Genomic DNA, 18,517 nt, shown 5'->3' with positions numbered 1-18,517 from the left:
CATCACGCGACTGCGGTAGACTAAGGTGTTGAAGATACCATCCTGGCAAGCAATGATGAACCCCTCAGTTTCCGACTTCAGTCCACTTGACCTGAGGAAAGCGAACGTCAGGCGCTTTGATAAGCCAAAGTGTCCAATGATATTGAAGAAGACCCCATGCATTGGCTTATCCTTGTGTTTCCGCAGAAGTGAGGTGATCTCTGTGGCTTTTATTGGAGCTTTTTGCTGAACGGGTTTCAACTCGGTAACAGAGTTGTGGTCACTTCGTTCAGTGTCGAAAACTTAACCAAGTTCATCAGCTGTTCGGGCAGCTGCCCTAAAGAGAAATGCTCCAATTCCTGTTCTCTCATGCAGAGAAGGGGATCCGAACTCCTGACGACTTTACATGCTATATCCAGTACCATTCTGTCATGTAGACAGAATTATTATTATTATAAATTTGTTAGTAGCAGTTGCTTGTTTCATTTTTCAATAAACAATCAATGATGCAGAGATGTTTATACATAATTGTGTATCGCACAGTTGGGCAAAACCATGTTTGGTTTTATCCTCCATGTCTTTTCGTATATTCACTGGGACAGCATCATTACTACTTCCACATTTTTTTTTACACATTACAGTTGCTAGTTAAAGTTGAGTGTAGAGTTGATTGTATTACAACTACTTAAATAAATTCAATCCTCGAAACATTTTATAAATCATTAATTTTCAGGATATAAGCGTCGCTTCAATGATATTAAAATTTTGTATACAAAAATAATAAATATTTTTGATTCAAATCTATGTTGTCTGATCCAAACAGGATTATTCCCGAGTCTGTGCGATGGCTCCTAGCAAATCGAAAGGAAGCTGAAGCGAAGATGGTTTTAATGAAAGTAGCCAAAATAAATAAAGTACCCAAGTCCAATTCGTTGAAGAATTACCTAGAAAGAATCTCAGTGATTAAGGTGAGTACCAAGAGACTGAATAATTGCAATGATAATGTGAAGTGCGAATGTAAACACAATACAGAAAGAGAGAAGAACATGTCAAGATTGTCCACTGTACACTGGAAAATTTTGTAGGGATTAATTGGTTTTTAAAAATTCTAATGGAATTTTCTTGAGTGTTGATGTTTCCAGCCTTCCATAAAAAATAATTGGAACTATATCAACAGAGAACCTGCTCACGTACAGACTGACAAGTTCACTTTGAAAATTACTGTTTCATTTAAACACATTCAAGAGACTTTTTTGTAAAGGAGTCATTCTTTCTTACGGTTTTTCAGTTGATAAACTTTCACAATCTGAGAAATAAACGAAGCTAAAGAAAAAAAATGTTGAAATTGTTTGATTATCATAATGGACAGATCAATAAATCTAAGTGGTAGAATCGGCCGATACTTGAAAATCCATAACGTATTCACGTTATCCATATCGTATAGGCACGCCTGAATCAAAATTGGTGCACATAGAATTCATCTGAGCTTTAAATAATAAGTTGGTGTGAGCTCTGTTGCATAACTCAGCTTTGTTTATTTCTAATTTATAGTATTTATGATTTTTGACCATTAAATAGTTGTTTTCTTTTGACACAAGCCAAATAGTGTGACAGAATGTTTCTCGAGTTTAGGTTTCTACCTCTCGCCTTAGCAATGCCAACCATATTCTTTCAAAAATAATGATATTTGTATCTGTCATATATAAGTATATAAGTACAGGCTGTTTCTTTTATCATGTGGTAACATTACTATATTCTAAACCGTAACAGATACGAAGACGATTAAATGAGAAAAAAGGTAACTGTCATCGGAAACAATACAATGGTCGAAGAAGACCCTGAAGGTTAGAACCACGTGGGAAACGAGGTGAATTTAAAAGTTAGTGTGGAAATTGGTGTTTTTTATCAATCACTAAGCTAATTTTGTGTGAATGCGACCCTACAAAACATTAGTGAGTCAAACTTTCTATATTAATTCTATTGGTGCTTTATGTTGAAAAACTTTCACTTGCTTAGCTTTGTGTAGTCTTAACAGTCGATGGAGGACGAATCCCCCGGTCCCCCTGGGGGCCATTCCTCAGATGCAAACATGACAATAGATAATATAAACCTAATATTAAATAATCTTCTATCCCCTTCCTCTCAAACATTTATTAAATCCTTGCATCAAATGTCCCCTGCACAGTCCCAGGCAATAGAAAAATTATACTCCGAACTCAGTATTCTATCAGAACAATTTAAAAATGACCAAACTATGCTTATCCAAATTAATGAATTGTATCGAAAGCTACAAAGGAAAATTACCTACACCAACACTGATTTTGGACCTTTCTTGGTTATGGTTGAGAAAAAGCAAGGAACCTCATTACATCCCATGGATTTGAGCAAAATATTTCACCATGCGAATATTAAAAATATAATAAGCTTTACCAAAAAGGGTAATAACCGAATAGGAGTACAGTTTTCTAACCCACAAGATGCAAATGAATTGTTAACCAATTCAACGATTCTTTCGAAAGGCTATGCAGCATACATACCTCAACGCTTCATAGCAATTGAGGGTATTATTCGAGACGTGGGCCTATCAATTGATGCAGAAGATGTTATTGAATTTGGTAAATCCTCCCTAAAAATCATTGAGGCTCATCGATTCAATAAGAAAATTACAATTGATGGAGAAGTAGCATATGTGCCATCCACAACTATGCTAGTTACTTTTCAAGGTAACACACTGCCACATGATGTAAATATTTTTAAATATTCTACACGAGTCGAGGCATACATACCGCCTATCGGTCAATGTCAAAACTGCCTTCGTTTTGGCCACCCAGCCAAGAACTGCCGAAGTGCAGCACGATGTCCTCGTTGCGGAGAGAACCGTAACAGTAATTGTACGGCTCCTATCAAATGCATCTTTTGTGATGGACAACATTTAGCCAACGACAAGAAAAATTGTAAGGAATTTGAAAGGCAGGGTTTAATTAATGAACTAATGGCACATAAGAATATTTCTTACTATGAAGCAGCACAAGTATATCCTCCATTGAAACGAAGAGAAGGTCCACGATCTTTCCAGCGTAGCAGCCATAACTTTCCTTCTATAACCCATAAAAACAACAGTGAAAACTCTTACGCCAGAATAACAACATAGACAAAACGCAGGAGACCAATAGAAAAGCCAGGATATGACGAAATAGCTCATCGAAACCTATTACTTCCTCAATCACATCATACGGCTGTAAATTCTCCAATCTACAATGGTTCCTTTTATCACAATACCACTCCCTTGGAAACTACATCCCCCCTTTGGGGTTAATACCTCAGATTCCTCCAATGGAACTGCCAGTATTTCTGTGATACCAACATCCCTTCTGAGATTAGAGACGAATCAAATCACACTTTTCAACAAAATCAAGTTATCAAAGACTTTTTTGGGAAGCTTACATACAATAACAAAACGTACAAATAGTAATTATAAACACAGTACTTATATTATGTTAATTCATTATAATTTTTATAAAAACAAAACAAATATTACAACCATAACTGCCGCTGTCAACATTGGTGACATTTCAACATTTTCAATATATATTAGGGTTAAGGAGAGGAAAACATTCTCGTCTTCTTCTTGTTTTTTTAACTCAGACTCGATGGCAACGTTAGAAAGTTATAAATGCCACGATTCGCGACACTTAAGGGATTTAATTCCCTGGCTGATCAAACCTAAAGAATGGGATTTCTACCCCTGTGTTGGACATACCCTTCAATCGACAGATATCTTACCAGGGTATTACATAATTCACAAGTTGATATTTTTAGCGATCGCTTTATATTTGATATTATGTATAAATAATCAGTTGTCGGAAGCGTCCGATTGGGGAGTGCATGGCACTCTGATCTCTAACATTCATATAACTAATATCAACGTTAGGTTTTTTCCAAACCACAAATACTTGTCGCACTTATTGAGCAGCTGGATTGTGAGACCAATAAAACGCTATTTCAAAACCTATCTCAATAAACAATTGTTAATTAATGGCTTTTAAAGATTCTTCATTGGAACATACGTAGTTATTACCAAAATCATGACTTATTGGTGTCATACATTCGAGATCACGCGGTGGATATCATAGCACTCAATGAAACTTTCCTACAACCACACTACTGCAACAAATTGAGGGGTTTCAATCACATAAGATGGGACAGAGAGGACGGACGAGGCGGAGTCGCAATTTTTATTAAAAACCACATCCCTTGTAACAGTATCGACTTCAGCAATATTCTGATGCATGATAATATACAAGTAGTAGGTATTGAAATGAAACATATAATGCTTATTAGCATATATGTTCCGAGAGAAACCCCATACTTTTCACATACTCTAAACAACCTTGTGAACACATATCCAGGACCACTACTGATCATTGGGGATATGAATACACAACACCCAGCATGGGGCTCTGGCATCTCAAACAGACAAGGTTCCCAGTTGCTGGAACTTGTTGAGGAACATGGCTTAGTCATACTAAACGATGGTAGCCCTACACGACTGACTGCTCCAGGTATTAATGCAAGTGCTCCCGACATTGCCATGTGTTCACCACAACTATCAGACAGTATAGACTGGATCGTACTCCCTGATGCTGGAATGAGTGATCATTTCCCTTTTTTATGTTGTCTGAATGATCCAAGAACCTCACAATCAAATACAACTCAACATCGGCAAACGTTCAACACTAAGAAAGCTGATTGGTTTCGATACGAGCAACAGCTACTCAACCAAATACATAGTGCGGATATACCTTACGGAGATCGGGCTGCCATGGTTTTAAACGCTGCTGATTCAGCAATACCAAAAAAATCTCCGGCTATAGAAACAAAACCTCAACATCACTGGTGGGACGCTGATTGCACAGCAGCAATTACAGCAAGGAAACTCGCATTTCGACAATACAAAGACCATCCTCATATGCAAAATTATATCAATGTACGTAAGGTAAGAGCATCCACTAGAAAGCTGTTACGAGAGAAAAAGAAACAAAACTTTCAAATGTTTTGTACACAACTTTCACCTGATACTCCTATTTCTAGGGTATGGTCTTCAGTTCAAAAATTTGCCAATTCCAGACAGCCATCCCGACGAAATCCTCCACTAAACAACGACATTGCTGAAGTTATGCTCCAATCTTTAACCCAACCACTCCTTTACAGCATTACTCCCATGGAAAACCCTCATATCCAACCCAGTATACCATTCAACATAGATGAATTGCATGCCGCCCTTCGGTGCAAACGGGACACCGCACCGGATCTGGATCTCATAACTTACAGTATGTTGCAGCATTTACCGCAGAGCGGATTTGCGAGTCTTCTGAATATTTTCAACAGACTCCTGAATGGTTCCATTACCATCCCAATGGAGTGGAAACGGCAATTACTCTGCCTTATTCCAAAACCTGACAAGGATATATCGACAGAGTCGGGTTGGAGACCCATTACCCTCACATCTTGTCCTGGTAAACTTTTAGAACTCATGATAAAAATCAGATTGGATTGGCACGTGGAACATCTCAATTTGCTAAATCCGCTACAGTCAGGCTTTCGACGAGGTAGAGGCACTACTGAGAATCTCATTGGAATTTACTCTATCATTGCATCAAATTTAGCATCAGGTTATAACGTGGTAATGATCTTGCTAGACATCAAGGCAGCTTACGATCACGTTCTCATACCCAAACTGTTGGAACGATTGGCTCAGTGTACAATTCCACATGATCTCGCTACATTGATCGGGCATATCTTTACTAATCGACAAATTAGCATCCAAGATCCAATCACAGGGCGCATAATAGGGCCTGAATCTGCTAACCGAGGTCTCCCACAAGGATCGCCAATCAGTCCTATCCTTTTCAATATTTATAGCGATTCCATAAAACATTTAGTAGAAGACCAGGTATCTTTATTTGGGTATGCTGATGATCTAGCATTGATAAACGTCGGTACAGATACTCGAAAACTTATACATGATCTCAATGTGTCTCTGGAGAGAATTCACAACTTTCTGGAAGATTATGGGCCATCTCTTTCCATCAATAAGTGCCAAGCAATTTCTTTCATCAATAAACACATGCCCGATGTCCGCTATCATATACTCATCAACAACAAACCTATTCCGTGGTCACAAGAGGTAAAATACCTAGGCATAATTTTTCATCATCAGTTATCATGGCGCCCACATATTAATATGATTTGTGCAAAAGCACAAAATGGAATAAATCTAATGAGAACTCTATGTCGGACGTGGTGGGGGGCCGCTCCTTCTACCTTGATCCTACTATATAAAGCTCTAGTTCGCCCACATCTTGATAGCGGCAGCATATTTTTTGGCAGATGCTCAAAAACAGTTTTATACCAGCTCGATAAAGTACAATATCAAGCATTACGCGTAGCCTTGGTTTAATGAGATCAACACCCACTACAATACTACTATCGGAAAGCTCAGAGATGCCCCTCGCTCACAGGCGAAATTGGTTGGGAGTGAGATGCATTTCTAAATTGTTATCTTACGTGAATCCTAATATTCATTCCGTTATGGAGTTGCATGATACATATATTCAATATCCTACATATTGGCGGCTCAATTGTCTTCCCCCCATCCTTACTGCATATATCAGATTAATACCCCACATCCCAGATATTATGTTGCTTCCCAATTTTCCTTGTTACCGTTATAGTTTACATGGTCAAATATTCCCAATTCCCTACCATGAAATGAATCTCTCCAAAGAGAACGACAACCACCAGGATTTTCTCAGACTCGCCCAGCAACAATTTGCCAATCACACATATTTTTTCACCGATGGATCTAAAGATGAACGCGGTAATGTTGACATTGGAGTTTTTTCACACAACCTAAACCATTCTGGACGATTACCCTCTTTCTTTTCAATATGCCCAGCTGAAATAACAGCCATCCAAGAAGCAATACAATATATTGTGGACAACGATCTCAAACACGCAGTTATTTTTAGCGACTCAAAAAGCGCCCTGGCAAAAATCTCCCGGTCAACTATATCGGCAAACAGTGATTACCTTTCATTACGTACAAGACAACTGATATACAGAGCCGTCGCAAAGGGATTCAGCATACATTTGGCATGGATTCCTAGTCATTCCAACATCAAGGATAATGATATAGCCGATACTTTAGCCAATATTGGAAGAAATCATCCACTCTCTAATCACCCTCAAGCAGACTATAGAGATTTTCAAGCATTATTGAAACATAATATTTGGATAGACTGGACCAATCAATATAGCGAGGACGGACAATTCAAAGCCAAACTTTACTTTTCCTCCGTACCACAACCTTACAAAACTCTATGGTTCAAGGATCTGGCTACTTATTCTCGTAAAAAAAATCGTCAATATGTGCAGAATTAGGAGCACTCATTCCCTCAATAAAGCGCATCTCCACAAAATTAAGATAGTTGATGACGACCGTTGCGAATGTGGGAAAATACAGACTCTCCTACATATATTCTTTGCCTGCCCTAATACTTCTCATAATATACAAATACTGCATGCCTCTCTTAGCATCCCTCCTTCAACCATTCAGCCTCTTATCTTCCACGATATATTTTTCAAACATATATCACCATCTAACATACAAACCATATCCAAATTCCTGATTGCATCCAATATAAAGCTGTAGTGATCAAGACAGACCTAATACTTGTGCGCATGCAGTGCTTCGCCAATCATGACCTGATCGTAGTGTCCATACACGTAACCGTAGTGTCCATACACGTAACCGTAGTGCATCAGGTCACATTAGTGCTTACACTCTAATGCAGACGGACATTGCTTATTAACTGACCTCAAACTACAGTCGAACTTTGTTATAGCGCAAAACCAAGTGGGGTTTGGGTCCAACTCAGATCCACTTTAGTGTGGGCTCCACCTGTAGTAGCAACATGATCCTGAAACTCCTGGCTGGATAGCCCTGGCAGCTGAAGCCAATAATGGAAAAAGAAGAAGAAGGATGGTCGAAGAAAATTCACGGGAACTCTAGCGCTAATCGAGTTATACGGGGAAAACCAAAAATGCTGTTTTTCGCTATTTTGTTTCTTTTTGTTATTTAGTGACCTTACAAACTTCCTCTCGTTCCTTGGTGTTAATTCAGGATACATTTGGTTGGATTTTTTACACATTCTGACAATGATTTGATCACTTTGTTCATGTGTATAATAAATAATTTCATTAGAACTTCGTTTGAATAATCTATATTTGTATTCATGTTGGAAGATGATTCGAAACACCGTCTATAACTCTTTGTAAATTACTTATAAAAGTAATCGAACTGCTATAAGCTTTATAATTCCACTGCTACCTGAATCCAAATTCTAAGAAAAAAATAATGTTTCTAGAAGAAGCGACTTTATTGAGAAAACTTGACGATTGAGGTATAGGGACATGATATATCATCTTGAAGCATTTTTCACCACCTTCCAATTTACCAAGTAATATACAGGGGGTTCCATTTGAAAAAATGAACTTTTGACTACTTTTATGCACAGTGGAAATAATAGTAATTTTAGCACACCCTGTATGATATGGAGTCGATTTCTTAGCGTTATTTGGATATTTCGAGTTTGTCCAAACTATCATGAATTGAGAGTACTGATGTACTTAATTTCAATTAAGGCTGTGTTTTGGATCATATTTAGCACAATTTATATTTTATCTCGAAAACAGATAGAGATAGGTATAGGACATTATTAACAAAAAAGTATTAAAATACCAGAGCGATTCCAAGAATGTATTAATATACGGGGTGTTTCATTTAAAAAAATAAAGTTGCTAGGACTTGCTAATCTAAATCGATTTTTGATGGTTAGTAAATATTTCGGAAAGTTCGAAAGTCTATTTAGGAGATAATCAACCATAATGGAATATTTGTGCGATATGGTGGTCGTTAACTGCGTTGACATAATTCCTCCTTCCTTAAGATAAAACGTCCTCGTTTTTTGATAGAAACGGGTATAATCCACGGTTTTCTTGAGGTATGGTGGTCATCTGAATCAATGTTCTTTTTTCCTTTTGTGCTTCTCGTTTGAGGAATTGATTACTAATCCTATTTTTACATGTGCAGTAAACTAACATTACAATCACAAAAATGACTAGGATTATTGTTAATACAGATTTATACATAATGTGTACAATAGGATTTAAACTTATATTGTCATTTAGTAGCTGAGCTTCATTTCTCAGTTTATCTAAATCTTCCAAATGAATTTGTTTCAATGATATGACTGAACTAATGAGATATTTATCTTGGTCGATTCGTGGTACTTTGAAAGTGTTATTTGAATAATGATTTTCAAATTTCTGGGCCCAATAATAACAGTACATTTGTTTGGTGACGATACTATGCTATTATTTTGAACAATTTTTGTTTCTACATGTTCATTGCATTCTTCCAAAATCCTAAGTTCATTTCGGGTTGAAACAAGAATCTGATTATTTGTTAATTGCTTAACAAGTCATCAATGACTTCAATGAATTTACAGGTTTTTAAATCAGATAATTGACAATCGTTTGCGTAAGGTTTCTCCATACAAATAGTGTTCGTTAATGTTCTTGCACTTATCACTTGTCCATAATGTTTTAGAATTTCCACTCTCCAGTAATTCATAAGGATAGGGTAGATGTAAGATTTGGAAATGAATATTAGGTAGAGGATAAATACGTTGATAGGTGTAGTTATTAGAATTCAGGATAGGAATGAATAATATACAAGTGATAGTGTTATTGATTATTACTGATTTGATTTTCGAGAATTCGACCACTTTAAATAGGTGATTTTTGTCAATATCGATTAATTGATTTGGCTGATAGGTTTCTTCTGATTGGTTAGTAATTTTTCTCAATTCATTACTCTAGAATATTTCTAAATCAGTTATTTCGTTGAAGGCTAGAGGTATTGTTCTCTGAACTGATTTTATGATTTCTAAACGATTCTGGGCATTAAAAATGTTTTGTTGCATCATCAGTTCAATACTTAATGTTTCGTTTGTTTTGGAAATAGTGTCCAGAGACTTACTGAGGTTTTCTTGGATTATATTCAGATCTTTTGCATATCTATCAGGTAAGTGATTTGCAAATGACGAAAACTTGTTGACTTGTTTTATTGTTTTCTCTTGATTATTATAAAGACTTCGAATGTTTTGGTTCAGTTCTTGTAAATCCGTTTGATCCAAATTACCGGCAATGTATCTAATTACTGAACTTAGAGTAAAGCTCTTTTACTTCTTGTTTCAATTTCGATATTTCGTTTTCTATTCATGAACAAAGTTTATGAAGTATAGGTGATAATGTATTCTGCAATCGGGAGTTATTAACTCGAATGTCTAATAAATACGTATTGGTGACTAGCGTGTTATAATTTAAAGATATTTGACTAATATTAAAATAGAAATAAAACTTATGGTAGTGATTGATAATTTTTGCTAGGCCTAATTCTTTCGAAAAAAATCCATTTGATTTAATCTCCTCTACTTGAAGGGCCAGGGAGATTCCCAGGGGAATCGTCCTGTGAAGAAATATTTTTCTTAATTCTTTTGACATTTCTTACATTTATATTTACTGTTGTTTGTGTTTTTTCTCTAATTCCAGTTACTTTGTTTTCTTCAATACTGATTACATTAACTTTTTCAAAAACGGGATCTGTTTTCCTAGTTCTAGGTTTTCTGAAGTAATAGTGAGGTTCATTCAAGGGTGGACTTTCTGTATTTTCATTACATGTATTCAAAATAGCTGTGCCTTTTTCTAATTGTTTATGATATAGCTGTTCATAGAATGGTAAAAGTTCTTGTTTTCTTTTATCATTATACATTTTCTTTTCTAAATTATTTTCGTGAGCATTAAGGTTGTCGTATGGTCTGTAAAGTAAACTAAAAGGTATATACCCCGTGGTTGAATGTACAGATTGATTATATAGAAGACAGGCGGTGATCATTAGATTTTGTGGGGTCTCGTTTTTGTTATTTTCTTCAAAAATTCTAATTTTCTCCAAAAGAGTTGAATGTAGTCTTTCAATTGGCGAATTAGAGTTTGGATTATAGTGAGTAACATAGTGTATCTTGATTCTGAATAGATTGCAATATTCTACGACAACTTCATTTCTGAATTCCTTTCCTCCATCACATACTATTTTAGTAGGGTAATTGTGATATGAAAAATAATGCCTCAACTCAATGATGATTGTTATTCCTGTGGCGTCGTTAATGTGACATGCCTGTGCGTATTTTGAGAATAGGTCTATAATTGTTAAGAATGTTGATCCTTCGAAACCGAATGTATTTATGTGGATTACTTCGAATGGTTTTTTGGCAAGCATTGGTCCTTGCAATGATGTATTGTAGGGATGTTTGTCATATTTATTTTCTAGACATGTTTCACATTCGTTATTGACTTTATTGATTTTTGTTTTCATATCTGGCCAATAATATTTAGTTTTTAATTGATTGAATGTTTCATTGATACCGTTATGATTGTTCTCATGATAGTCTTCAATCACTCGGTATTTTTCTTCACTCTTTTCTATGTTTTTACAAATTATATTACATTTAAAAATTTTCACACTTTCGTTAATTAAATCTTGAACAGTTTCAATATAGATTTTTTCCAAATCGGGACTATGGAAGTAAATTCCATACACGTTAGAAGGGTTGATTATTTCTTTGAGTGAATCCTTTATATTTTCTCTTTCTTGACCAATTCGTACAATTATTTTATAATGTATTTCATTGAATGGTTTCGACAATGAAATTTCGTTCCGGTGTCCTGTTTTCAATACTATTTTATTAGTGAAGTAGTTTAGTGGTTTTTCTGAAATTGGTGTCGTGAAAATTGGATTTTATATCGTTGTATGCTGGGTAGATGCACCTTCTGGTATCTCAGGACTATTTGTGAGTATTTCGTCGGCATTATCTAATATTGACTTAGAAAAATTTACCTGGCAACGCTTTGGAGGTCTTAGCCACTCTTATAAATCACTCATTTTCAACAGGAAATTTCCCTCATTTTCTCAAAACGGCGGTAGTCATACCGCTATCCAAAGGAGGAGATCAAAGAGACCCAAGTAATTTGAGACCAATTTGTTTAATTCCTACCCTGGCCAAAATAATTGAAAAATTAGTCAAGTATAGAATAATAGAATTTTTAGAGGCCAACAAAATAATTAGTGATCATCAATTTGGTTTTCAACAAAAAAAGGGCACAAATGATGCGATTTTTAATTTTTTAGAAATGGCCTATAAAAACATAAATGATGGGGAAGCTCTGGTTGCGGTATTCTGTGATTTGTCGAAAGCTTTTGACTGCGTCAATCATGGAATACTGCTACAGAAGCTTCATCATTATGGATTTAAAGGCATGGAATATAATTGGATGTGCTCTTATCTAGCAGGAAGAAGTCAATTTGTCAGGACATCGACACACTCTTCTATACTAGATATCAAGTGTGGAGTACCCCAAGGATCAATCTTGGGCCCTATCCTTTTCCTCCTCTACATAAATGATCTGGCATACATAAATATCAAGGGAAGGTTCACAATGTTTGCCGACGACACCACAATTCTGTGGCATGAAAAGAATATAAACACCCTGCAGAGCAACGTGGAGGGTGATCTCAAGACAGTAAAACAGTGGTGTGATGATAATCTTTTAGCATTCAACACAAAATAAACCAAAGTAGTCACTTTCAAGTGTACCCTAGCAGAACTATTTCTAGGGGAAACCATGATTGAAGATAACCCATCTACGAAATTCTTGGGGCTTCAAATAGATGGTAGACTAAAATTTGAGGACCACATAACAAACCTTAAAAAAAAAATTGCCTCAGGATGCTATGCTCTCAGAGTGGTTTCAAATGAATTGGGATTCCAGGCGGCCAAATGTGCATACTATGCATTGGTAGATGCACATTTGAGATACGGAATAGCGTTCTGGGGAGCATGCACATCCCAGTTATTCGATTCTATCTTTGTAATACAAAAAAGGGCAGTTAGATACATTTGCAAAGCCCAATGGACAGAATCTTGTAGGCCGTTATTCAAAAAGACTAAAATATTAACCCTGACGTCGATATTCATTCTAGAAACAGCAAGCCTAATATACAAAAACAAGTTCAAATATACTGAAGGTAACATAGCATATGATACACGACAGGTTGATCAGCTTAGAACTACAAAACCAAACTCGACTTTAATAAAAAATTCTGTTATTTACAATGGTTTAAAAATATTCAACAAGGTACCTTTGTCCATAAGAGTATCTGAAAGTTATGAAATATTCAGGAAAAACCTAAAAAATCATCTCATCGACAAGGTTTATTATAACTTGACAGAATATTACGATGATTAACTAAACTCATGACGAAATAATTTTATTTATACAAATTTTAATTCTATTGACAACTTTATTTATACAACATTAATTTTATTTATACAATATTAATTTTATCTATACAAGTGTAACTCTAATTTTAATCTTATTTTAATTTTAATTTAATTTTATCTTACAATTTTAATTTTTTAAGACAATTTTATTTATACATAAAAACTTAATTTATACATATTTATAAGATACTCTCTCCCTCATCTATGATCTGAACTTAGTATTATTTACATTGTAACTTAGTGTTTAATAAGTACCTGCCAATGGAAAAAAGCTTATTCCCTATTTCATATATTGCATCTATCGTATGGTAACACGCATTAGAGTTACGAAGTGTTTGTCAACAAGATGTTAGTTCTTAAGACATTAAACGATATATTAAAAAAAAAAAAAAAAAAAAAAAAAAGAATCTTCATCTGTACCCACGTTTGGAATTAATGATAACAAATCATCGTCATTTTCGTTTGTTATATCAGAACATAATTTTTCATTAACATTGATTTCGGTACGTGAGAGTGCATCAGCCACAAATTTTCAAATTGAATTCACGAAATTTGTCGAATATTTGTTTTAAATGAATTTTATGATCCTGAAACGATTTTGAAAATATTACGACATCATCCATGTAGACAAAGCATGTTATATGTAGATATTCTCTAAGGATATCATCCATAACTCTTTAAAATGTTGATGGAGCATTTTTCAAACCAAACGGCATACGGGTATATTCATAGTGGCCGTTATTTACTGAAAATGCCGTTTTTTCAATACTTTCCGGGCTCATTTCAATTTGATGAAAACCTTGTGCCAAATCGAGGGTTGAAAAGTAAACACATTTACCAAGGTTATCTAAAATCTCATCAATTCGTGGTAATGGATATTTATCTTCTATTGTTTTCGCATTAAATTTTCTATAGTCTATTACAAGTCGCATTTTTCTTTGTCCTGAAGCGTCAAGCTTTTTTGGAACTATCCACACAGGTGAGCTATAAGGTGAAATAGATGGTCTTATTATTTTATCTTCTAATAATTTTTGAATTTGGTTTTGAATTTCATTTTTCAAATGATAAGAATATCTAAAAGATTTACAATATATAGGATCGTCGTCAGTAGTCCTTATGTTATGTTTGATAGCATTCGTAAAAGTTAATTGAGAATCGCTATTATAAAATATGTTCTGTTCGTGGCACAATTCAAGAATAGTTTTGTATTGTTCTGGATTGAGGTGTTCTGTTCTGATATTCTTTTCAAAATCAAAGTTATGTTTTATTTTCATAGGTTTTCTAATTTCCATATCGACAATTGGTTCAGCATTAATCGGCTGATGAAAATGAATTTCTGATTCGTTTACTTCGATAGGTAATTCGCAGTATCCTCTATCAGCATTAACTATTGATTCGGAAATATAGGTTTTTCCAATTTTCATTTCTGAAAGTGAAACTGGACCGTTTTCAATATTAATGGGGAATTTTAAGTGATTTTCCATTTTTGTAGTATGAGGTATAAAATTGTCAGGATTTAATTCTATAAAGAATGGAATTTCATTTCCTGCAATCTCAAGGGTTTGGTTTTCGTAACTTATTTTTGCTTTGAGCATTTGGAAATCATGACTTCCTAATAAAGCGTGGAATCTATCGTGCCATTGAATTACATGAAAGTTAATCTCGTTATTTATTCCGTATTCTTTTAAATTGGGATATGATATATTGTTGTCGTCTTTTATTGTTTGGTTTATAGATTTAATTGTGAACGGTTGGAGAAATTCAAACTTGGAGAATTATTGTTGAGAGGGACCAGGATTTATGATACTATTACTTATGATATCATTATCTTCACCGAAACCTGGCTCACACCTGAATTCACCGACGCCGAACTTGGGCTTTCCAACTACAACGTATATAGAACTGACCGCTCTAGTGAATCCAATATCTTGAGCAGGGGCGGTGGTGTACTGATGGCTATCAAAAAATCATTTTCTGTTTATCTAATTCAGTCTGATCCTTCGATCGAACAATTGTTTGTTCTCTTCAATAACAATTCTATTAGTGGTACGATATATTTCCCACCTAAATCTTCACCAACTTTATACCAATCTTACTTTGATAAGCTAATTACCTTGAATGAGCAATATAGTAATGCACACTTTTTTTTTATTGGCGATTTTAATCTTCCATCAACATTATGGGAGGTAGAGGATTATTTCTCTGTTGCTTCTCCTCTGCCTCTATCCACTCAATCTGAGATAGATTCTATATCTATATCCAACATGTGTGCTTTTCTCAATCTTTCTCAATCCAACGAAATATTCAACGATAGAGGATTTACTCTTGATCTCATCTTGTCACCAATATATCTTACGGTACTAAAGGCTGTCGACATCTTAATTCCTGAAGACTCGCATCATCCTCCACTTGAATGTTATTTGCCACTCAAAATCTTCAAATATTCTTCTGGTGAAGAATATTACTATGACTTCCTTCTCGCTGACAATGCATCGATAAATTCGACCCTTGAAGCAATCGATTGGGATGGTGCATTACATGAAGAGGAGATTTCTGATATGATTTCAATATCTTACGACATTCTTTATTCTATCATTGATCGCTTCGTTCCTCAAAAAAAAACCGTGAAAGGAGATTTCTATGCTGGCACTCCCCTGAGCTGAAGAAACTACTTTATGAAAAGAAACAAGATCTACAAGAGCGCAAGGTATTCAGAAAGCTACGCAGCATTTAGCAATTTAGGATCAAGATGTAAATCCTTATTTAGACAATGTTATACAGATTACATCCAACGCACTGCACATTCTATAATTGATAACGTTAAATCTTTTTGGAAATTTGTAGGTAGCAAAATGGAAAATAACAATATACCTAATACAATGACTTCTGATAATCGTACTGCTACCAATGGGATCAATATTGCCAATCTTTTTGCTAATCAATTTTCTTCCGTTTATACAAGTCAATCTTTACATCCTCATAATACCAATATTACATCCATGGTTGATGTGTCCAATTATCATATTGAAATCTCTAAAATTTACGAAAAACTGTCCGAACTTAAAATGAACAAAGGCCCCGGTCCTGATTGAATTCCTCCAACTTTTCTTAAATCATTTAGCTCGACCACTTTTCTATATATTTAATAATTCCCTATCATCTGGCAAATTCCTGGACTATTGGAAAACCTCATATGTCACCCCAATATATAAATCAGGTCGGAAATCCGACGTGTGTGATTATCGTCCATTTTTTATTCTTAGCGTAATCCCTAAAGTTTTCGAGAGCATCATTTTTGATTATCTTACTTATGACTGCTCCCCAATTATAGGGACCGAACAATTCGAATTTACATCCAAAAAGTCAGCTGAACTGGGTCTTATTACCTACGTTTATTTTCTGTTTGACGCTCTGTCTAAGGGTTTGCAAGTTGACTCTGTGTACACTGATTTCTCCAAAGCTCTTGACAAAGTTAATCATGAGCTATTGATCCATAAACTTTGTTTATATGGTGTTGATGTGCAAATATTGCAGTGGCTCAAAAGCTATCTTACGGAAAGAACACAAATTGTTAGAGTTATTCATTATTATTCTCATACCATCGCAGTTTCATCGGGTGTTCCACAAGGTTCACATTTGGGGACCACTGTTGTTTAACCTTTTTATCAACGATCTAATCAGCTGTTTCCATGAGAGCGAAGCTTTGCTATTTGCCGAAGATTTAAAATGTTACAAAATAATTGAAAGTGAAGCTGATACATTGTGTCTACAAAACGATATAGATTGCCTATCTAACTGGTGCTGGTGCTGGCAAAATGGTATGTGTTTGAATGCATCCAAATGCCAAATTCTTCGCTTTCATCGAACACATCACCCACTCTTTTTTGAATATAGTATAAATAATCGGACCTTACGTTCTGCTTCTGAAACCAAATATCTAGGTGTGATCCTAGACTCCACACTTAGCTAGAAATCACACATTTCCGCTGTGATTCAAAAATCTATGAAGATGCTTGGCTTTATAAAGAGAACCACTCGTGATTTCGCCAACATCAATGCTATTGAATCTCTTTAATAGATCTCATCTCGATTATTGTTCCACAGTTTGGTCCCCTCACTACGTTACACAAAAAAAAGAAACTCGAGGCCGTACAGCACAATTTCCTGCGATATATTGCCTTCAAGATGCATGTATACTATGACTATACTGCATTGGAATGCATTTTAAACATACCTTCTCTTGAGAAGAGAGATTTAATACTTCTATTCAAAATTATCAACGGACTGAGTATTAGTCCCGAGCTTTTCTCCAAAATATCTTTACATGTCCCCAGTCGTTCAACTAGACAGGTACAAACGTTTTACGTTTCTTTTCACAGATTCAATTATTCATATAACGGTTTCATTCCCAGAACTCTTAGTTTGGCTAACTCTTTAAACAACCTTCAAATCTCCAATATATCAGTATCCCGCTTTGAAAACCATATTCTTCACTTGACCATCTAATACTCTCTGCTTATTTTGTTGTATTGTGTCTAGTGTTACTTGCCTGTAAGAAAGATATCAGTTCATTTTGTTATATATTTTAATTTTTTCTTAATAATTTATTTGCTATCTTACTTCGGAATTGTATTATTGTTATAACTTACTTTCAATCCACTGTATTGTATCAAGTACTACATAGCAGTGTACTACTTATATCCGAATTGGGCTTGCACGTGTATATATAAATGAATAAATTACTAGCTCCGGAATCTATCAAGATTCTCAAGTTCAACTGAAGTATTATTATAAAAGGTAATGTAGGTTTTGAACAAATAGAATTTAAGTCACATTTTGGCCTGATGAGGCAGGTATTTAAAAATTGTCTTCTTCAAAATTCTCAATTTCATTGTTTTGCAAATAATTTTCATCATGAGATTCCGCATTGAAAAGCTCTTCTGAATTGAAAGTCGGTCTTAATCTTGGTGTAAAGAAATTATTTGTACGCGGTTGTAATGTTCTTCTGGTCGTAATTGACATGGGAGTGGGGTCATTAGAACTATTCTGTACAGGTCCAGGATTATTATTATAAG

At 35.1% G+C, this 18,517-nt stretch overlaps 1 protein-coding gene across 4 annotated transcripts in view; it reads left to right on the top strand.

The window, feature by feature from the left end:
- The window catches only part of LOC111513177 (organic cation transporter protein-like), an 80,045-nt gene that overhangs the window by 40,862 nt on the left and 20,666 nt on the right, over window positions 1–18,517 (top strand). For all 4 annotated transcript variants that reach the window (XM_074177151.1, XM_074177150.1, XM_074177148.1 and 1 more), the window contains exon 7: window positions 803–947. In XM_074177151.1, the coding sequence (XP_074033252.1) occupies window positions 803–947 (145 nt within the window). The remainder of the gene's footprint in view (window positions 1–802; window positions 948–18,517) is intronic.

This window comes from Leptinotarsa decemlineata, unplaced genomic scaffold (genome assembly GCF_025532065.1).
Source record: "Leptinotarsa decemlineata unplaced genomic scaffold, Ldec_3_MD MMD2_tig00002159_RagTag_RagTag, whole genome shotgun sequence".
NCBI lineage: Eukaryota > Metazoa > Arthropoda > Insecta > Coleoptera > Chrysomelidae > Leptinotarsa > Leptinotarsa decemlineata.
The sequence above is the reverse complement of the archived record's forward strand: the minus strand, read 5'-3'. Positions and strand labels throughout refer to the sequence as shown.